The sequence below is a fragment of the Myotis nattereri genome (genome assembly GCF_964212035.1).
Source record: "Myotis nattereri genome assembly, chromosome: 3".
Taxonomy (NCBI): domain Eukaryota; kingdom Metazoa; phylum Chordata; class Mammalia; order Chiroptera; family Vespertilionidae; genus Myotis; species Myotis nattereri.
In genome coordinates, this window is record NC_138077.1 from 81,079,936 (window position 1) to 81,103,214 (window position 23,279).

General features: G+C 46.1%; 1 protein-coding gene across 1 annotated transcript in view; it reads right to left on the reverse strand.

Annotated features, from left to right (window-relative positions):
- SENP7 (SUMO specific peptidase 7) overlaps positions 1-23,279 on the reverse strand; it is a 181,560-nt gene that overhangs the window by 52,577 nt on the left and 105,704 nt on the right. The window contains exon 7 of the mRNA XM_081086738.1: positions 3,544-3,662. Within this exon, the coding sequence (XP_080942864.1) occupies positions 3,544-3,662 (119 nt within the window). The remainder of the gene's footprint in view (positions 1-3,543; positions 3,663-23,279) is intronic.

Sequence of the window (23,279 nt, forward strand, 5' to 3'; positions counted from 1 at the left end):
CAACATGTTTTTACCTTTTGCTGTAACTGCATTCAACTGTACAACCAAAAAGGAGGGGGGGGGGGTCTTAATAAAATGTGGATAATTCATGTCTTAAAACATTTTTATAATTCATTGATTTTAGAAATTAGTTGTCTTTTTAAAATGTAAGATATAGATAGATAGATAGATAGATAGATAATTGAAAAGAACCAATAATTTGAAAGAGTATTGATCACTGTTCTTTTAAAAGGAGCCAAACTACCTTTCTTCGTCATCTGACTGTGATACATAATCATTCACAATATTAATTTGCTTTACAGTTAGTTTCTTTTTTTTAAAAATCAAGACCCTGTCATTTGAAGTCTCCAATAAATCTATTACCCTACAGAGAAAAAAGTGCTCCCTTTTTTCAGACAAGAAAGCATTCTCTTGAAACTCATGGCGATTATTACTAAAAATGCTTAATATTTCAGTTATCAAATATATGTATTATACAAAAATACCTTCCAATAGATTCTAACTAACTGAAGGTTATCCTGAACTATTTTGCTTTCTGAATCTATATGAAACTCAAATAGAAGCTCAAAGTTTATGCACAGCAAGTCCCAAGCAGCTTCCTTGAATTCATAACATAGACTTCATGTCACACTAACTAGCCTGACCTCTCCATTCATTCAAAGTTCCTTCAATACTACAAACTATTATTGCTCCTACTCTAACTTCATAGACACCTAATGACTAACAGTCATAATATCTTTGTTGTTGCTTAAAACACGGGCACTGTGTTTGAGGGGAAAAACTCCAAGACAGTCAACAACCTTCCAATTTCCAAAGAAAATGTTCTTTGCTTCCTCCCCCAGGAAAACAAACCTCCCCCCACCAAATCATCAACACAGTATTTTGAAAAACACATTAACTTTGTAAACTATAAAAGTAGTTTACACAGGAATTTTCCTTTAACTAGTTTAATATTTGCACATGTCCTAAAACCATCTCATGGAAAACTAATTTATTAGGTTGAGCTAGACATTGTAAAAATAGGATTCTACTTGTGTAATATATATAACTTAACTTGCAAATATTACTAGCATATAAAGTCAATGAGATGAAAAATTTCTGTAAACAAAAAATATTTAATACTAGAGGCCCAGTGACATTCGTGCACTTGGGAGAGGGGGTACCTCAGCCCGGCCTGCACCCTTTCAAAGTCGGGGAGCCCCCAGGGATGTCGCATGGGGAGTGGGCCTAAGCCATCAGTTGGACATCCTTAGCATTGCCACAGAGGTTGGTGGCTGCACTCACCAGCCGTCAGCCCAGCTGTGGCTGAGCAGTGCTCCCCCTGTGGGAGCACACTGACCACCAGGGGGCAGCTCCTGCGTTGAGAATCTTCCCCCTGGTGGTCAGCGTGCATCATAGCAACCAGTCATTCTGCCTTTCTGTCAATTTGCATATTAAGCTATTATTATATAGGATTTTATCGTATTATTTTCTTAAAAACAATTTCCACAAGACAAACTTAATTTGCTACAAAAGAATGGTAAGCATGGGCTATAATTCAGAATTCCCATTAATTTATGGCCTTCTGTTAAACAACTGGTATGAGACACAGTCATCAATAGTTATCAAAACATGGTGATTTCTGATAACATTTCAATACCTAATTTTCTTTTTTTTAATTTTTTTTATTGATTTCAGAGAGGAAGGGAGAGGGAGAGAAACATCAATGAGAGAGACTCATTGATCAGCTGCCTCTTGCACGTCCCCTACCAGGGTATAGAGCCCACAACCCAGGCATATGCCCTGACCAGGAATTGAACCATGACCTCCTGGTTCATAGGCTGTATACTCAACAACTGAGCTACATTGGACAGGCAATACCTATTTTTTTAAAATCACTTTACCTATGAGGAGAAACTTCAGGAATACTAAGAAAGTATAAAGCATTTCTTTTATCATGCATTTTTTTCCCCTGCTGTAAATATAAAATTCCACTGTGACTTTGAAGTATGAAGGGCACCAATCAGAAAGCAAAATTCAACTATTCCTATTCTACCTAGAAAAGCAGGGGAATGTGAGGGCTTAATGGTGTCTTGATAGTATCTAAACTGAGCCCATTTGTACAAATACTGATATTTGATAGCCAAAGGTAATTACTGCTGGGAAAGCACACTTCATAAGAAATGTCTTTCAGCCGAAACCGGTTTGGCTCAGTGGATAGAGCGTCGGCCTGCGGACTGAGGGGTCCCAGGTTCGATTCCGGTCAAGGGCATGTACCTGGGTTGCGGGCACATCCCCAGTGGGAGATGTGCAGGAGGCGGCTGATCGATGTTTCTCTCCCATCAATGTTTCTAACTCTCTATCTCTCTCCCTTCCTCTCTCTGTAAAAAATCAATAAAATATATTTAAAAAAAAAAAGAAATGTCTTTCATTATATGCAGTTAGTGACTAATTCAAAGATTATGAATATGGAGTCACATGTTTTCTATATAGACTGCCCTCATAAGAGTTGCAGCTGGTGTCTTGTATACATCAAAGTTACTAGTGTAGTGTACTTTTAAGTTTGTCTCTTCTATGAAAAAGCTAATTAAAATTGTGTAAAGAGCTGTGTTTCAAAGGAACTACAAAGTAATTCTGTGGTGTCATTACAGGACCAATTTTCTTGTGAATAATTGAAAAATTATTAAGAAAATAAGAAACCTCACTAATTTGAGCTAGCAATAATCCAAGAGATCCATGAAGATGTTAGTTTCACATCTGACTAATGTAGTAAATTGTGAAAATTTTTGAAAATTATTTTAAATTCTTAAAAGAGACAAAAAAAGAAAAAATAAGTTAATTCATTAACCCTACATGTCAGGAGGCCTACAAAGAATTTTCAGTAGTCTGGGATGTATTTACCTTTAAAAATGCTAATAATGGCTTGTATTGGTATCTTCCTAGAATTGAGAGAAATTCTAATGAATAAAATATATATTTCATAGGAGGATAAATAGTGGGAAGCTGCTAATAATAATAATAATAGTAATATAGTTAGCAATAATAACAACCCCAAATATATCCATGGAAACAACACTCAGAAATAGCTAAACAAACATTATAAATTTATAGGTCTATGCCCAGCCCCAACAACAACATAATCAAATTTACTTTTGGATTTAATAAATAGAACAAGATATACTATAGGATACATATTATAAATTTAGCTATTTTCTTTGAGTTGTTAAAATAATCTACCTTTATTTTCACATATCCTTCAAACATAAAATTGAATAAAGTTATTCATAAATTTTGAAATTATTACAAATGCACCCTGGCTGTTGTGGCTCAGTTGGTCGGAGCATCATCCTGAAGGTGGTGGGCTCAATTCCCAGGCAGTCACGTATGGGAGTCAACTGATGAATTTTTCTCTTTCATATCTCTCTCTCTCTCTCTCTCTCCCCCTCTCTCTCTCTCTCTCTCTCTCTCTCTCTCTCTCTCTCTCTCTTTCTCGTCAATTTTTAAAAATTATTACAAGTGCAATACACAAAAATTTAAATACCAAGTTTTCAAAGTTAAACAAACCTTTAGACTGAGTATCAGACACTACAAGAGAAATGCCATCATCACCTCTTCTCTTTTCTTTGGTATGTGTAGCCCGCTTTGAACAATTCTTATCTACTGTCTTATTTGGTTGAGAATCCCTGAAAAACAAAATAATAATATACTCAAATTCTTTCCAACACAAATAAATTTTGAAGCCAGCTGGCATATATTCAAAACAAAAACCAGGGATTTATAAATACAGTCCCACATAGGAAGAGTATATGATCTGAACAGTAAAAAAATAATGAACTAAGATTTGAGAAATGAGTTCTCATCCCTGTTCTACCCTTAACTAGTGTAGTGTCCTTTTAAGTTTGTTTCTTTGGGGAGAACACTAGACACCCACATCACAGGATTCTCCATATGCACAATGAGCAAAAGAATAATAAAAGTATTAAATACATCAAATTGATTTAAAAAGTAGAAATTTCATGAACACAAGCACCTGATAACCACATCTACGTGTATTTAAAAAACTTTTAAGTCGAAGGTAATTGTTAATATGTTTCAAGCATGGATCATATATCAAAAGTATAAAATAAAGTTTGGAGTGTGGTAACAAATTTTACCTATAAAGGAAATAATTTTAAATACAAGGTACCAGTTAAATACATAAAATATACAATTTTTGGAAAGCAAGTTTTGGAGGTATTTGAAATATCATGCCTCAATACCAAATTTTCAGTAATGGATAAATCATCCAGACAAAAATCCAACACAGAAACACTGGAATAGAAATATACTTCAGATCAAATGGACCTGACATGCATTTATAGAACATGCCTTCTACTAGCACCAAAATATACTCTTCTCAAGTGCATACGAAACATTCACCAGGATAAATCATATGACATGCCACAAACAATCTTAGCAAATTTAAGAAGACTGAAATCAAACCAACTACCTATTCCAATCACAATATGACAAATTAAGAAATCAGTAACAGGAAGAAAATTCAAATATATGGAGATACTAGAGGCCCGGTGCACAAATTCATGCACAGATAGGGTCCCTTGGCCTGGCCAGCAATTGAGGCCTATTAGGGAGCTGGCCAGGGGGAGGGACGGTGGGAGGTTGGCCAGCTGGCGCCCCAATCGGGGCTATCAGGGAGAACAGCCAGCCAGGGGGAGGCACCATGGGAAGTTGGCCTGCGGGCCCCCCATCAGGGCCAGGGGGGAAAGACTGTGAGAGGTTGGCCCACTCCCAATCGGGGACGATAGGGGTTGTCCAGCCAGAGGGAGGGGCCACAGGAGGCCAGCCGAGGAGAGGGGACACAGGAGGTTGGCCAGCCAGGGTGGGAGGGGCTGTGGGACATTACCTGGCCAGCACCCCCCCCATTGGAGCCAATCGGAGGGGCCAGCCAGCAGTGGGGAGGGGCTGAGGGAAGGAGCCAAGGGAGGTTGGCTGTGGTAACACACTGACCACAGGGGGCAGCTCTTGTATTGAGCGGCATAGCGACTGGTCGACCGGTCATTCAGTCAGTACAGTAACTTAGGCTTTTATATATATACTAGGGGCCCGGTGCACGAAATTCGTGCACTGGGGGGGGGGGGTGTCCCTCAGCCCAGCCTGCCCCCTCTCACATACTGGGAGCCCTCAGGCATTGACCCCCATCACCCTCCGATCGCCTGATCGGCCCCTTGCCCAGACCTGACGCCTCCGCCAGAGGTGTCAGGCTTGGACAGGGGACCCCCATCTCCCCCCGATCACTGGCTCTGGCCCCCGCCCAGGCCTGAGGCCTCTGGCCCAGGAATCATGCCTGGGCAGGGGACTCCCATCTCCCTCTGATCGCTTGCTCCACCCCCCGCCCAAGCCTGATGCCTCTGACCCAGGCTTCAGGCCTGGGTAAGGGGACCATCATATCCCCCCAATCCCCGGCTCCGCCCCCCACCCAGGCCTGATGCCTCGGCCAGAGGAGTTGACCCTCATCACCCTCCGATCACCAATCACCGGATCGGCCCCTTGACCAGGCCTGAGGCCTCCTGGGCAGGGGACCCCCAGCTCCCCGCGGTTGCAGGCTCCGCCCCTGCCCAGGCCTAACGCCTCTGGCCTAGGCGTCCGGCCCGGGCAGCGGGGACCTGCAGTGGCAGTGGGGGACGCCGCGATCGTGGGCTTCGCTTTAGGCCCAGGCAAGGGACCCCTAGCTCCTGGGACTGCCAGCTTCAACCGTGCCCAGCTCCCATCGCTGGCTCCACCCCTACTTCCTGCTATCACTGGCCAGGGCGGCAAAGGCGCCTGATTCTCCGATCATGGCTGAGGGGCCCTGGGGCCGCCTTTGCCCTGCCCCCCAGCTCTTAGCTCCCCCCTGGGTTTCCGATCACTGTCAGTGGCGGGGGGCTTCTTCCTGCTTTCCCTTTCGCCTCCCTGCATTGTGCCTACATATGCAAATTAACCGCCATCTTGTTGGCAGTTAACTGCCAATCTTAGTTGGCAGTTAATTTGCATATAGCCCTGATTAGCCAATGAAAACGGTAGAGCCGTACGCCAATTACCATTTTTCTCTTTTATTAGTGTAGACTAGTAGCCCGGTGCACAAAAATTTGTGCACTCGGGGGTGAGGGTGAGGAGTAGGGCCAGACCCCTCAGCCCGACCTGCACCCACTGTCATGTTCCAGGACCCCGGCCACTCCTGGCCTAGGCACAGGCCTACAGGCTTGGGCAGCCTGGCTCCCGAGGCCCCATTTTATCAAGAGAACAAAGTCAGCGTTAGTTACAGCCCTCACAGAACCCAGCACACTGCATCTGTGCATACAACTGCCTCGTTCATGTGCCTGCTTCACCCTACTGAATTACTAACATCTTGAGGACATAGCTCTGTCTTATCCTGCTTCAACATCAGTGCCTGGCCTGGTGCCATGGACCTGAGAGGGTTTGCTGAGTGAGTGAATAATGAGTGAGTGAATGAGTGAATGAATGAGCAAGTAAGTGAATGAGCAAGCAGCTAAGGGGCGGGAACACATTGCCATAGCAACATGGCAGAAGTTCCGGCCCCACTCCCGGCTCCCTGAAGCCCACCCCGGGAAAGTTCCCGCCCTGCTCCCAGCGGCCTGGCGCCCCTCTCCTGGCTGCATACTGAATTACTAACATCTTGAGGACATAGCTCTGTCTTCTCCTGCTTCAACTTCAGTGCCTGGCCTGGTGCCAGGGACCTGAGAGGGTTTGCTGAGTGAGTGAATAATGAGTGAGTGAATGAGTGAATGAATGAGGAGTAAGTGAATGAGCAAGCAGCTACCAGCGGGGATAGTTCGCACTCTGCTCTGAGCTGCCTGACGCAAACCCCGGGCAGTTCCCGCCCTGCTCCCAGCGGCCCCTGGCCCCTCTCCCGGCTGCATAGTTCGTGCAGGGCAAAGGCTACCCGGGTGTGCGTTTTGGAAAATCAGTGCATTAGCACCTGCCAGCCTGGGATCCCAGCGAAGGGCCGTTTGTGGGCATGGCCAGTGGCAGATCGGTGCATTAGCACCAGTCAGCCTGGGATCCCAGCGAAGGGCCGTCTGTGGGCATGGCCAGTGGCATATCGGTGCATTAGCATCGGTCAGCCTGGGATCCCAGCGAAGGGCCGTTTGTGGGCGTGGCCAGTGGCAGATCAGTGCATTAGCACCTGTCCGGGGATCCCCACTGGAGGGCCATTTGTGGGCATGGCCGGTGGCCGATCGCTGGGGTTCCGCGCCAGCCCTGGGTCTGTTCCTATATGGGCCACCTGCCACCTGGGTCACAAATAGCAGGCCCAGATGGCAGCGGGGCAGGCGGGATGGCGCTGTCCCGCCCTGCCTGCAGCATGCAAATTAGCCGCCATCTTTGTTGGCGGTTAACCACCATCTTGGCTGGTGATTAATTTGCTTATCTCGCTGATTAGCCAATGGAAAGGGTAGCAAAGTTACGGTTAATTACCATGTTTCTCTATTATTAGATAGGACTAGAGGCCCGGTGCACAAAAATTTGTGCACTCAGGGGGGTCCCTCAGCCCGGCCTGCACCCATTTGCAGTCCAGGACCCCTTGGGGAATGTCCACCTGTTGACTTAGGCCCACTCCCCAGGGGATCAGGCCTAAGCTTCCAGTCAGACATCCTTCTGGCAGCCAGGGAGCCCTCAGGGGATGTCTGACTAAAGGCTTAGGCCCCCAAAGAATCGGGTCTACACCGTTAGTTGGACATTCTTAGTGCTGCCACGGAGGTGGGAGAGGCTCCTGCTACCACCACTGTGCTGGCCAGCCATGAGCCAGCTTCTGGCTGAGTGGCACTCCCCATGTGGAAGTGCACTGACCACCAGGGGCAGCTCCTGCATTAAGCATCTGCCCCCTGGTGGCCAGTGCTCATCATAGCAACCGGTCATTCTGCCGTTCAGTCAATTTGCATATTAGTCTTTTATTATTATTACTAGAGGCCCGGTGCACAAAAATTTGTGCACTCGGGGGGAATGGGGGTCCCTCAGCCCGGCCTGTGACCTCTCGCAGTCTGGGATCCCTCGGGAGATAAGGACCTGCTGGCTTAGGCCTGCTCCCGGGTGGCAGAGGGCAGGCCCAATCCCTAGGTGCAGCCCCTGGTCAGGCTCAGAGCAGGGCCGATTGGGGAGTTGGGGCGCCGCCCCCTGTCATGCACAGAGCAGGGTGATCGGGAGGTTGTGATGCCACCCTCAGTCACGCTCAGGGTAGGGACGATTGGGGGGTTGGGGCACCGCCCCCTGTCACACTCAAGACAGGGTCGATGGGGAGGTTGCGGCGCCACCCCCTGTCACGCACAGAGCAGGGCCAATCAGGGGGTTGGGGCTCTGTACCCTGTCAAGCACAGAGCAGGGCCCATCAGGGGGTTGGGGCGCCGCCCTCTATCACCCACAGAGCAGGGCCGATCAGGGGGTTGGAGCGCTGCCACTGTCACACTCAGGGCAGGGCCGATGGGGAGGTTATGGCTCTACCCTGTCACACACATAGCAGGGCCCGTGGGGGGCGGGGGGGGTTGGGGCGCCGCACCGTCACACACAGAGCAGGGCCGATCAGGGGTTGGGGCGCCGCACCCTGTCACACACAGAGCTGCAGGGCTGATCAGGGAGTTGGGGCGCCTTCCCGTCACGAAGAGAGCGGGACCAATAGGGAGGTTGTGGCCCCGCCCCCTGTCACACACAGAGCCACAGGGCAATCAGGGGGTTTGGGCGCTGCCCCCTGTCACGCTGATCCCGGTGCCGGGAGGCCTCGCAGCTCCGCTGATCCTGGTGCTGGGAGGCATATTACCCTTTTACTATATAGGATAGAGGCCTGGTGCACGGGTAGGTGCCGGCTGGTTTGCCCTGAAGAGTGTCCTGGATCAGGGTGGGGGTCCCCACTGGTGTGTCTGGCCAGCCTGGGTGAGGGGATGATTGCTGTTTGCAGCTGGTCACACATCCTTCAGGGTGGGGTCCCCACTGGGGTGCCTAGCCAGCCTGGGTGAGGGGATGATGGCTGTTTGCAGCTGGTCACACACCCTTCAGGGTTGGGGTCCCCACTAGGGTGCCTGGCCAGTCTGGGTGAGGGGCTGAGGACTGTTTTCAGGCTGGCGGGTGACTGAAGCTCCCAACCGCTCCTTTTTTTCTTTTTTTCTTTTTTTATTCTGGGCCAGCTTTAGCTTTGAGGCTTGGCTCCAGCTCTTAGGCCTCCGCTGCTGAAAGTAGATTTCTGGCCTTTGCTTACAATGTTGCAATCCTGCTGGCTGAAGCCCGGCGGACTAAAGCAGGTTTCTGGGGTTTTGTTTAGCTTCTATATTTGTTACATAGTTGCTTAGAGTTGCAGCTTAGAGGCCTGCAACGTTTCCAGGGGAAACGCTGGAGTCCTCCGTCACTGAAGCAAGCAAGCCTCATGTTAGTTTCAAGCTGCCTGGCTGCCGGCGGACATCTTGGCTGGCAGTCAATTTGCATATTGCCCTGATTAGCCAATGGGAAGGGTAGCGGTCGTACACTAATTACCATGTTTCTCTTTTATTAGATAGGGCTAGTGGCCCGTTGCACAAAAATTTGTGCACTTGAGGGCTGGGGGGAGTGTCCCTCAGCCCGGCCTGCACCCTCTCCAATCTGGGACCCCTGGAAGGATGTCCTACTGCTGGTTTACAGGTATCGGGCCTAAACTGGCAGTCGGACATCCCTCTCACAATCGGGGACTGCTGGCTCCTAACCACTCACCTGCCTGCCTGCCTGATTGCCCCTAACCACTCTGCCTGCCAGCCTGCTTGCCCCCAACTTCCCCCCGCCACCAGCCTACTCGCCCCCAAATGCCGCCGCTCCCCCCCCCCCCCGCCAGCCTGATCAGCCCCAACTTCCCCCTATACCAGTGTGCTCACCCCAACTATCCCCCCTGCCGGCCTGCTTGCCCCTAACTACCCCCACCCCCTGCTGGCCTGCTTGCCCCCAACTGCCCCTCTGCTGGCCTGCTCACTCCAAGTGGCTCCATATTCTATTCCATTTGTGTCCTTTCCACTCCTAAGTTAATGTCGTGTCCTTAGTATGTGGCTATGATGTGTCTCTGTGACTGAGCTGGGAAACCTTTCACGTTTCTCTTTCCTTTCCTTTCACCTCAGGGTTACTGAGCTCTGCGGTTTGTGTGGGACCAAAGGCCCTGGGAGTACAATGTTGAGCCCCCTGAACTCATTTTATTCTTTATTGTATTATTTGATTCTTGGGGCTGAATTAAACATGAAAACAGAAGAAAATATACCCTTAGATATAGAATCTGAGTCATTACCCGGAGATTTCTGTGGTAGTTAACACTGAGGCATGAGACACCTGTGTTTATTGGTCAATTTCCTCAACTATGGAACCAAGGTTGATCCTGCCCCTCGGATCCTATGGAGGTTGGATATGATGCATCCAGAGGGATTAACTGGCAGCTCTGAGAATAAGATCAGAAATCCACAGACACTTCTTTCCTTTACCCAGAGTTAGAAAAACACAACTGTTTTTACCATAACAGCAGCAAGGGCCATGCCTGTAGGAGGAGGAGCAGGGAACCAGGGCTTCCCCCTTGCTCCTTCCCCGCCCTCCCTCCCTCCATCCCTGCACTGGTCCAGCTGCTATGGTATGGTGGAACCCCTCAACTCAGGCTCTCGCCCTGCCCATGTCACAGGGAGGAGCATGCGCACTTCTTGCAGACACAGAAGCAGCTGTGGAGTAGGGAGGTGGTGGTTATTCCCCTGAGCAGGCACTGAAGTCCTTGTTGAAGTCTCCACTCCAGAGCCTGCGAGTCCTGGGAGGCTGCACAGTGGAGGGGCCACATTCCTTTCAGTAGAAACTGAAGATTGCTAGGAGCCTGCTGGCTGAGGGGAAAGGACCAGGAGGTCTGCCTTGTGCCCATTCCCAATCCACAGTCCCGCTTTGCTGGTGGAGCCTCCTGAGCACAACGCCCATGGCCTGGGTGCACAGGGGGCAGGGCCAACGCCATCGCCATGTTCCCTCTGAGCCCCACAGATGGCTGGGGCTGCACTCAGGAAGGGCTGTACACAGGGCGGGCTGCACACAGGGCGGGGACCCCGCCTTTGCCGCTTCCCCCCTGAGCTCCGCGCGGATGGCCTGGCCGCACACGGAGCGGGCTGCACACGGGACGGGGGTCCCTGCCATCCCCTCGTTCAACCTGAGCTGCCTGCCGATGGCCTGGTCGCACACGGAGGGGGGTGCACACAGGGCGGGGACCCCGCCTTCGCTGCTTTCCCCGAGCTCTGCGCGGATGGCCTGGCCGCACACGGAGCAGGCTGGACACGGGGCGGGGACCCCTGCCATCCCCTCGTTCAGCCTGAGCTGCCTGCCGATGGCCTGGTCGCACACGGAGGGGGGTGCACACAGGGCGGGGGCCCTGCCATCCCCTCGTTCAGCCTGAGCTGCCTGCCGATGGCCTGGTCGCACACGGAGCGGGCTGCACACAGGGCGGGGACCCCGCCTTCGCTGCTTTCCCCGAGCTCTGCGCGGATGGCCTGGCCGCACACGGAGCAGGCTGGACACGGGGCGGGGACCCCTGCCATCCCCTCGTTCAGCCTGAGCTGCCTGCCGATGGCCTGGCCGCACACGGAGGGGGGTGCACACAGGGCGGGGGCCCTGCCATCCCCTCGTTCAGCCTGAGCTGCCTGCCGATGGCCTGGCCGCACACGGAGCAGGCTAGACACGGGGCGGGGACCCCTGCCATCCCCTCGTTCAGCCTGAGCTGCCTGCCGATGGCCTGGCCGCACACGGAGCGGGCTGCACACGGGGCGGGGACCCCTGCCATCCCCTCGTTCAGCCTGAGCTGCCTGCCGATGGCCTGGTTGCACATGGAGCGGGCTGCACACGGGGCGGGGACCCCTGCCATCCCCTCATTCAGCCTGAGCTGCCTGCCGATGGCCTGGTTGCACATGGAGCGGGCTGCACACGGGGCGGGGACCCCTGTCATCGCCTCGTTCAGCCTGAACTGCCTGCCGATGGCCTGGTCGCCCATGGAGCGGGCTGCACACGGGGCGGGGCCCCTGTCATCCCCATGTTCCGCCTGATCTCCACACCGATGGCCTGGCCGCACAGGGGGCGGGGCCCCACCATCACCTCCTTCCGTTTGAGCCCCAGGGCCACTTTTGCCTTGCCACCCGGCTCTTAGCTGCCACTTTGGTTTCCGATCACCGTGTGGCAGGCGGCTTCTTCCCCTTTCACCTCCCAGCATTGTGCCTACATATGCAAATTAACCGCCATCTTTGTTGGCAGTTAATTTGCATATCACCCTGATTAGCCAATGGGAAGGGTAGCAGTCCTACGCCAATTACCATGTTTCTCTTTTATTAGATAGGACTAGAGGCCCGGTGCATGAATTCGTGCACTGGGGGGTGGGGGTCCCTCAGCCCGGCCTGCGCCCTCTTGCAGTCCAGGACCCCTCGTTCCCGCCACCACTGCTGCTGCAATCACCAGCCCTTAAGCTAGGCTTCTAGCTCAGCAGCGCTTTCCCTGAGAGTGCACTGACCACCATGGGGCAGCTCCTGCGTTGAGCATCTGCCCCCTGGTGGTCAGTGCCTATCATAACAATGGGTTGTTCTGCAGTTCGATCAATTTGCATATTAGGGTTTTATTATATAGGATATAGGATGTCCCTATTTCCCCCCTTTTGCCCCCTCTACCCAACTCTTGCCCCCCACTTCTCTCTGGCCATCACCATAATGCTGTCTGTGTCCATGGGTTCTGCATGTATTTTCTTTGGCTAATCCCTTCTTTAAATTCACTTCTTTAAATTTTCATTTTCAGCCGAGACCGGTTTGGCTCAGTGGATAGAGCGTCGGCCTGCGGACTGAGGGGTCCCAGGTTCGATTCCGGTCAAGGGCATGTGCCTGGGTTGCGTGCATATCCCCAGTGGGAGATGTGCAGGAGGCAGCTGATCGATGTTTCTCTCTCATCGATGTTTCTAGCTCTCTATCTCTCTCCCTTCCTCTCTGTGAAAAATCAATAAAATATATTTAAAAAAAAATAAATTTTCATTTTCAGATAAGTGCTTATAACTGCACTATTATATATTTTCTATTATAGCATTTAGAATCAAGATATCTTTTAATTGAACCCTTGTAAATTTTAGCACAATTTAATAAATTATGCTAGAAGCAATTAGGAGATTTTCATGTAATGCAGATACATTTCAATTAATATTTTAATTTTTTAATTTGGAATAATCTCATACATGTAAAAGAAACTATAAAATACTACAGCATATTATATGTACCCTTCACCCAATTTCTTAGGTGTTAATAATTTAAACATAACCATATACAACTAACAAAATTTGTAATATATTTTTCTTATAATCTCTTTCATGTTACTTAATCCATTTACTTTGTTTTTGTTAATCTTCACCCAAGGATATTTTTCCATTAAATTTTAGAGAGAGTGAAGGGAAAGGGAGAGACACATTGATTGGTTGCCTCCTGCACATGCTCTGATAGGGACTGGGGATCAAGCCAGCAACTGAGGTACATGCCCTTGACTGGAATTGAACCTGGGACCCTTCAGTCCACGGGCTAATGCTCTATCCACTGAGAAAAACAGGCTGCAGCTTAATTCACTTATTTTAATCTATATGTGTCTTTATATTTAAAGTGGGTTTTGTTTTTGATTCACCCTCATAATCTGTCTTTTAATTGGTGCATTTGTGCCACTGACTTTCAGAGTGCTTACTGATAGTTACTGCCATATCAGGTGGCTTCTAGGGCTTCTGGGGCCGGCCTGCGGCCTGGGATCAGATCCAATCACGGGTGGCAGGCAGGCGGCTTCTGGGGCTTCTGGGGCTAGCCTGCGACCCGGAATCGGATCCAATCACAGGCGGCAGGCAGGCGGCTTCTGGGGTCGCACACAGGGGCCTGGATGGCGGCTCGCACTCACGCTGTCCTGCCCTGCCTGCAGTATGCAAATAAGCCATCTTTGTTGGTGGTTAATTTGCATATTGTGCTGATTAACCGATGGGAGGCGTAGCGAAGGTACGGTCAATTACCATGTTTGTCTATTATTAGATAGGACTAGGGGCTCGGTGCACGAAATTTGTGCGGGGGGCGGGGGAGTGGCCTCAGACCAGCCTGCCCCCTCTCACAAACTGGGAGCCCTCAGGGGATGTCTAGTGATGGCTTAGGCCTGCTCCCTACTCCCCTTGGGGATAGGGCCTAAGCCACAGTCTGGACTCCCTTTCTGGGAGGTGACCGGGCTGATCAGGGGAAGGCACCAGCCCCATCACCCCGCTGCTGCAGCCACTGCCAGTCACTGCAGCCACCAAGGTGTTTTCATCAACACGGACTCCAGTCCCATCACCATGAAAAAAAATGACAACTTTCTTCAGGCATTTTCAAGATGTCTTTCATATAATAATAATTTCTTTATTATTTTTTTTATCCTCACCTGAGGATATGTTTCCACTGATTTTTAGAGAATGTGGAAGAGAAAGGGAAAGACAAAGAGAAATATCAAAGTGAGAGGAACACTTTGATTGGTTGCCTCCTGCATGAGCCCTGACCTGGGCCCCAACCAGGGAGAAGCCTGCAACGTAGGTGCATGCCCTTGGTCAGAATTGAACCCAGACCCTGCCATCTGCAGGCCAAGGCATTATCCACTGAGCCAAACCGGCTAGGCCAGGAAATGACATTTCTTAGCCCTCCAGCAGCGGACCTTCGTTTTTTTCACCAGGAGTGTGGTGAAAAACCCTAGATCACCTTTTTGGATTCTTATTACCCAAGTTACTAAGAATATTACCAGTGGCATACAGGGAGCTTAACCAATGAGTGGTCAGAAAAGGTGTTCCCTCTGTAGTTCACACCGATCTCCGGCTCTGCCCCCCGCCCCCAGGCCTGACGCCTCTGGCCAAGGCTTCAGGCCAGGGCAGGGGACCCCATCACTCTCCGATCATCAGATCGGCCCCTTGCCCAGGCCTGATGCCTCCGCCAGAGGTGTCAGGCCTGGGCAGGGGACCCTCATCTCCCCCCCAATCACCGGCTTCTGGGCGGCTTCTGGGGCCAGCCTGCGGCCTGGGATGGCAGCTTGCACTGGCAGCTGCGCTGTCCCGCCCTGCCTACAGTATGCAAATTAGCCGCCATCTTTGTTGGCGGTTAATTTGCATATCATGCTGATTAGCCAATGGGAGGTGTAGCGAAGGTAAGGTCAATTACCATGTTTGTCTATTATTAGATAGAAAATACACACACACACACACACACACACACACAAATACACGTGGCCCGGTTCACAAAATCCGTGCACATTAAAAGGGAATTAATTAGAGGAAATATTTTAATATTGCTATTTGCCCTTCCTCTATAATAGAAGTGTGAGAGATGAAAGGAAATTAGTAAAATGTATATGAAAATACCATATAAATTTATTAATGAACAGTAACAAAAGGATATAACAACAGAGACATGATGTAAAAACAACAAAAACATGATATTAAAACAAAAACATGATATAAAAACAAGTGATGCAAACAATGACTGATAAAGTGATTAAACTTATTCTAATATCTCCCTGTACACCACATTAAGAGTGAAAACACTTTTAGAGTGCTTGACTTGTTTCCCTTATGCTGAAGTATTTAGAATTTTAACATCACATACTCTTCGAACTTGAGAGAAAGCAATATATAACTGACCATGTGCGAAAACAGGTTCAGGTAGGAATATTCCTACTCTGTCTAGACTTTGTCCTTGTGATTTATTAATAGTCATCGCAAATGCTGGCATCACGGGAAAATGTTGTCGAATCAATTGAAATGGGAGGCCAGTGTCAGATGGGGACAAATCAATTCTTAAAGTCAGAACAACCTCTCCCTCTGCAGATCCTGTTAATACTTCAGCTTCAATAATGTTAGGTCGTAATCTTTTGATAATATATCTGGTACCATTACAAAGACCCCATTTACTATTAAGATTTCTCAATAGCATGATGATTGCACCCACTTTCAATTTTAATTTATGACACGGCATTCCCAAAGGAGTAATACTATTAAGAAATTCAATGGGAAAATTTTCCTTTTCAGCATCATCTGTTGCGTCAATAGAATCATCACTCAAGTATATGTAAAAATATCCATCGAATATATCCAAAATTTCTTCATTTAATTTTGAACATGCTCATTTTTTTGGACAAAGAATCGCACATTTAGATATATTTTTAATATTATCTATAGATAAACTATTTCCAAAGGTAGCTTCAATAATAGATCCAATACAAATCATTTCACAGGAGATTTCAATAATATCCATTCCTAAGTGAAACCTGCTATCAAGTTTGCCATCTCCAAGTTTTACTAACCATTCACTATAAACAGAATCCTCTTATTTCATATTTGTTGTAAGAGATAACTTTCCAAAACATCCCCAAACATTACAGTACTTTAAACTCGTTTGTACTATTGCCGATTGCACAGCATGCGGTACAATACTGAGACATTGTCGAAAATCCCCTCCAAGAAGGAGAACTTTCCCACCAAATACAACATTCAAATTCATAATTTCTCTTAGTAATCTGTCTATGGCGTTTATAGCATGATTGGATGCCATGGTGCATTCATCGAAATGTTAGGCCTTTTTAATAGTTTTAGCACCTTCACTGTTTATATCGAGTCTAGAAATTGAAGTTTCGTTTAGTGGAATGGGTAATTTATATTGGGAATGAAAGGTGCTTCCACCAAGAAGTAAATTTGCAGCAATTCCTGTAGACGCTGTGGGTAAAACAATTAAAAAATAAGTCCACACATATATGATCACTTAACTTATGGTAAAGGAGAAAACAATATACAATGAGAAAATAAATGTTGTTGGGAAAGCTGGACAACCACATGCAAGAAAATAAAACTGGATCAATATCTTCAATTACACACAAAAATCAACTCAAAATATATTAAAGATTTCAGGGTAACACCTGAAACCATAAAACTCCTAGAAGAAAACATGTGATTAAGCTCCTTGGCATTGGTCTTAACAATGATTTGTAGATTTAACACCAATGCAAAGGCAACAAAACCAATCCTATATAAAAAAATAAAAAATAAAAAAAAAAAGCCTAATATGCTAAGTGTCCAGTCGTCTGGTCATCCGTTCAACCAATCAAAGTGTAATATGCTAATGATATTCTAAAGCCACTCTACTGCTTACTATGACATGCACTGACCGTCAGTGGGCAGTCGACCGGTTGACCAGTCGCTTTGACGTGCACTGACCACCAGGTGGCAGACGCTCCGACCAGTAGGTTAGCTTGCTGCTGGGGTCTGGCCAACTGGGACTGAGCAAGATAGGCCGGATATGCGCTGGAGTCCTCCCGCAGTCCATCCCTGGCTGGCCAACCTCCTGCATCCCTCCCTAGCCCAATCGTGCACCGATGGGGTCCCTTGGCCTGGCCTGCACCCTCTCGCAATCCGGGACCCCTCAGGCAATGTTGGCAAGCTGATTTCAGTCTGATCTCGCAGGCCAGGCCGAGGACCCCACTGGTGCATGAATTCATGCATGGACCTCTAGTGTAAACAATATATCAAATAAAATGTTTGTCTTCAGTGAAGGCAACTATCAACAAAATGAAAAGGCAACCCATAGAATGAGAGAAATATCTGGAAATCATATATCTGAAAAGGGGTTAAAGTCAAAAATATATGAAGAACTCAGCCCTGGCCAGTGTGGCTCAGTGGTAGAGCATTGGCCCTCACACGGAAAGGTCAGGTGTTCAATTCCCTCTCAAGGGCACATACCTGGGTTCATTCCCCGGCCCGGGTTGGGGCATATACCAGCCATGTCTCTTTCTCTCTCATATCAATGTTTCTCTTTCTCCTTTTCTCCTCATCCCTCCCTTCCACTCTCTAAAAATCAATGAGAAAAATATCCTCAGGTACGGTTTAACAAAAAAGAAATACACACACACACACACACACACACACACACACACACACACACACACATATATATATATATATATATATATATATATATATATATCAGCCAGTGTGGTTCAGAGGTTAAGCGTAGACCTATGAACCAAGAGGTGATGGTTCCATTCCCAGTCAGGGCACATGCCAGAGTTGCAGGCTCAATTCCCAGTGGAGGGGCATGCAGGAGGCAGACAACCAATGATTCTCTCTCATCACTGATATTTCTATCTCTCTCTCCCTCTCTCCTCTCTGAAATCAATTTTAAAAAGAATTTTTTTTAAGATGGCTAACAGGTACATATAAAGGAGCTCAACAACACTAATCATCATGGAAACCATGATGAGGTATCACCTCACACCTGGTAGAATGGCTATTAACAAAAACAACAAGAAATAACAAGTATTGGTGAGGATATGGAGAAAAAGGGAATCCTTGTGCACTATTTGGTAGAAATTTAAATTCTTGCATCCCCTACAAAAAAAATAGTACAGAGATTCCTCAAAATATTAAAAATAAAACAACTATATCATGCAGCAATTGAATTACTGGATATTTATTCTTAAGAAATGAAATCACCATCTTGAAAAGATATCTATGCCCCCGTTCACTGCAGCATTATTTACAAGACACACACAAAGACAGTTAAGGTCCATCAATAAATAGATGGATAAATAAAATATTATATACATGCACAATGGAATATTACCCAGCCATAAAAAAGAAATCCTGCCATTTGTAATAACATGGATGGACCCTGAGGGCATTATGCTAAGTGAATTAAGTCTGACACAGAAAGACAAATACTGTCTGATCTCACACATATGTGGACTCTAAAGAAAACAAAAAACACTTATAGACAACAGATTACAGGGTGCCAGAGCTAGAGGGGGCAGAGGACAGGGAGTGCAAAATAGCTGAAGATGGTAAAAAGGCACAAGTTTCCATGGTAAGTGTACTATATATTTGAAAGTTAATAAGACAGATCTTAAAAGTTCTCATCACACAACACACACAAAAAAATATAGCTGTGTATAAGTGATGAATGCTGATTGTGTTAATCATTTCTCAGTTATTACATAAAACAAATTGTGTTGTATACCTAAAGCTAATACATATTATCTATCAGTAATCTACCAATTAAATCCACTAATTAATTTTTTAAAATAAATTGACATAAACCAGTGGGAAATCATTATTTTGCTATTTCAAATAAACAACGAATGATTAAATCTTTACACATAATACTTTCTCCCATGATAATTACTTATGAAAAAACTCATTATCATATTATTTAAGTGGGTAAAAATTTTGAAATAAGAAACTACATAAAATTATTAACATTAAACATTCCTTTATAATAAAATATATATAGTAATTACTACATTTTCAAAACCGTTTCAACCTAGAAATTTTTACAATACCATTTATAAAAGCATTAAAAAATCAGATACCAAAAGTTAATCAAAATTCCTGTACAGTAAATTATAAACACATACCAAGTGACCTCAGGAAAATTACTGATAAGGAAGCACCTATCATTCTCACCTAGACAACATTTGCACTGGCAAAATCTGTCCGATGTAACTATTTTGGAATTCTAGAGTCTATTATAGGCTTGCAACTTCTAGTCAAAAGGTTTGACAAAAATTTCAGTTAATTTTGGTCAATTTCAGGTTTTAAATTGGTAGCAGCTAACCAACCATCCCACACCCTGAGCTCCAAGGCTATCAGCTATACCCAGGCTCCTAGAACATTTTGCATGGGCTTGCAAATGTGAAGGTAAGCAGTCTTGACCAGGTCCTCCAAATACTGCAAATCTGTACTCTAATCACTGGCTGAGCAAATAGACAGCAATTACTGCAACATCCACCTCTCTTGTTGCAACACTCTCCATCCAGCTAAAATGACTTCCAGAAGATTTAAAGGGCTAGCACCTATTCTCACTCTCCGCCCCTCCCCCCCCCTTCATTTTTCTTCTTTCCTCCTTTTGGAAACCAAATGCATAAGAACTAGAACATTAAAAAGCACCCATATATATAAGGTAATTCAGAAAAGTCATGACCAAGGAAAGACGCAGACTTAGAAATGACCTGAAAAAGAAGAAATGACCTGGGACCTTATGTTTACACACTAGGCCAAAACCTGCAATAGAGACATGTTACAACAACAACAACAAAGACAAAGAGCCCAGCCAGTGTTTTCAATGGTTTAGCTTTGACCTATGAATCAATAGGTCATGGTTCAAATCCCAGTCAAGGCACATGCCCAGGTTGCAGGCTCAATCCCCAGTAGGGGGCATGCAGGAGGCAGCCAATCAATGATTCTGTCTTATCATTGATGTTTCTATATCTCCCTCTCCCTTCCTCTCTGAAACCAATAAAATATATTTTTTAATAAAGAAAAAGAAAAAAAATCAGCAAATCCTGGGGAAGGGGGAGAATCTTACCATATTATAAGATTTAAATGTCAAGTGTTCAACAGAAAAATGCCCAGGCATACAAAAAAAAAAAAAAAAAAGGAAAGTATGGCAAAACAAAGAAAAAATATAAAACAACAGAACCTGTCCCTGAAAAAATCCAGATGACACTCAATAGACTAAAACACTATTTTAAAAATCCTCAAGGAACTGAAATAAGTCTTGAAAACAGTAAAAAACATTATTTATGACAAAATGAAAATATTCATAAAGAGATAAAATATATAAATGGACCAAAAGGAAATTCTGGAGCTAAAAAGTACAGTTAACTGAAATGAAAATTTCATTAGAGGGATTTGAAAAACAGATTTGAACAAACAGGAAAACCAAACAGTGAACTTGGAGACATGATCATGGAAATTATCAAATCTGAGGAACTGAAAGAAAAACAGTAAGAAAAGTAAACAGAGCCTAAGGAATCTGTGGTACACCAACAAGTAGACTGATATGCAAATTATTGGAGTTTCAAAAGGAAAAGAAAGGGGCAGAGATTATTTGAATAAATAATCATCAAAAAAAATTCCAAATTTGATGAAAGACATGAATATAAACATCTACGAATTCCCAGGAACTACTGATGGAATAAAGTCAATGAGGCCTACACCAAGAAATATTATAATCAAACTATCTGAAAGACAAAGGTAAAAAGAGAATCTTGAAAGCACCAGAAAAATCTATTTGTCACATACAAAGAATCCTCAATAAGATCTTAAGCAGATTTCTCATCAGAAAGCATTCAGCTAGAAGGCACTGGGTTGATTACTCAAAGTACTGAAGAAAAAAATTCAACCAGAAACCTTACATCTGGCAAACCTGTCCTGAAATAAGGACAAACTTAAGACATTTCCAAATAAACAAAAACAGGGAATTCATTACCACTAGGCCAGCCCTACAAGACATGCTAATGGGAATGCTTCATGTTGAAATGATAGGACATTAGACAGTAACTGAAAGCCACATGAAAGGGTGAGAGACATAGAAACATCAATGATGAGAAAGAATCATTGATGGTCTGCCTCCTGCATGAACCCCACTGGGATCAAGCCCACAACCCAGGCATGGGCCCTGACCAGGAATCAAACTGTGACTCCCTGGTTAATAGGTCAATGCTCAAACACTGAGCCACACCAGCCTGACAGACTAATACATTTTAAAAACTATTAAGACTATGATTTTGAACACACAATGCATAAAAATATTATTTTGTGATGTCAATAATTGAAAGGAGGTGAGAACAGAGCTGTAAAGGAGAAGTTTTGAATGCTATTAACATTAGACTGCTATTAATTCAAATTAGTGTGTTGTACCTTTAGAATGTTAAGTGTAAAAACTCATAATAACCACAAAGAAATCATCTATAGAATAAATACAAAAGGAAATAGGAAGGGAATCAAAAAGTTTCATTACAGAAAAACAAGGAAATATAGAGTTAATCAGAAAATAAGGGGCAAAAAAACACTATAAGGCATACAGAAAACAAATATCAAAATGACAGAAAAAGTTACTCCTTATCAACTGTTTCAAATGTAATTAAATTCTCCAAACAAAAGACAAAGATTGGCAGGATGGATTTTTAAATATATGATATCCAACTATAAGTTGTCTACACAAACTCACTTTAGATCAAAAGACACAAGTAAGTTAAAAGTGAAAGGATGGGAAGAATGTATTTTATGTAAATACTAGTCAAAAGAGAGCAGGCATGGCTATCCTAATATCAGACAAAATAGACTTTATGTCAAAAAGTTTAGCCCTAGCCAGTTTGGCTCAGTGGACAGAGCACTGGCCTGTGGTCCGAAGGGTCCCAGGTTCAGTTCCAGTCAAAGACATGTACCTCGGTTGCAGGCTCCTCCACAGCCCAGGCCTTGGTCCGGGTACATGAAGGAGGCAACCAATCGATGTGTTTCTCTCACATTGATATTTCTCTCTGTCTTTCTCTCTTTCTTCTACTCTCTCTGAAAATCAATGGAAAATATCTTTGGGTGAGGATTAAAAAAAAAAAAAGTTTGTAAGAGGATTTAAAAAAAAGGACATTATGTATTAGTACAAAGTTCAATAAAACAAGATGATCTAAGGATAACAGTTCACCCTTGAACAACATGGGATTTAGAGTGCCAACCCACATGCAGTCAAAAATCAACATAATTTTCACCCCCCAAAAAAATTTACAGTCATCTCTCAGTATTAAGAAGAATTGGTCCAGGACTCACCATGAAAGCCAAAATCAATGAATGTTCAAGTCCCTTATATGAAACTAGAGGCCCAGTGCACAAAATTCACAGTCTGGGACCCTTCTCGTAGTCTGGGACCCCTCACTCCTTACTGCCCACCTGCTCGCTGCTCCTTAATACTCGGCTCGCTGCTCCTTAGCACTGCCACGGAGGCAGGAGAGGCTCCCACCACCGCCGCTGCTCTCACCAGCTGTGAGCCTGGCTTCTGGCTGAGCGGCACTCCCCTGTGGGAGCGCACTGACCACCAGGGGGCAGATCCTGCATTGAGCATCTGCTCCCTGGTGGTCAGTGCGCATCATAGCGACCGGTCATTCTGGTCATTCCACCTTAACAGTCACTTAGGCTTTTATTATACACTAGAGGCCAGGCACGCAAAATCACAAGGCCCCGCCCACCTGACTGCCGCCCCACCTTGACACTCTAACCTCTCCATCCAAAGCTCAAAAGCGCCTGGCCCCGCCCCCAACCCCTCCAGCCTTCTCTGGCTGCTTCAAGCCCCATCCTTGGTCTCGCAAGTCGCCTTGGGCTGGTCCCACCTTCTCCAGGCACCTCCCCGCTTCTGCCCTGTCTCCGGGACAGCACAGCAGCTCCACCCCGTCATGGAGCCAGAGGAGAACATGGAAGCCTCCTGCCTGCTGCGGAGTTTCGCACACCACTT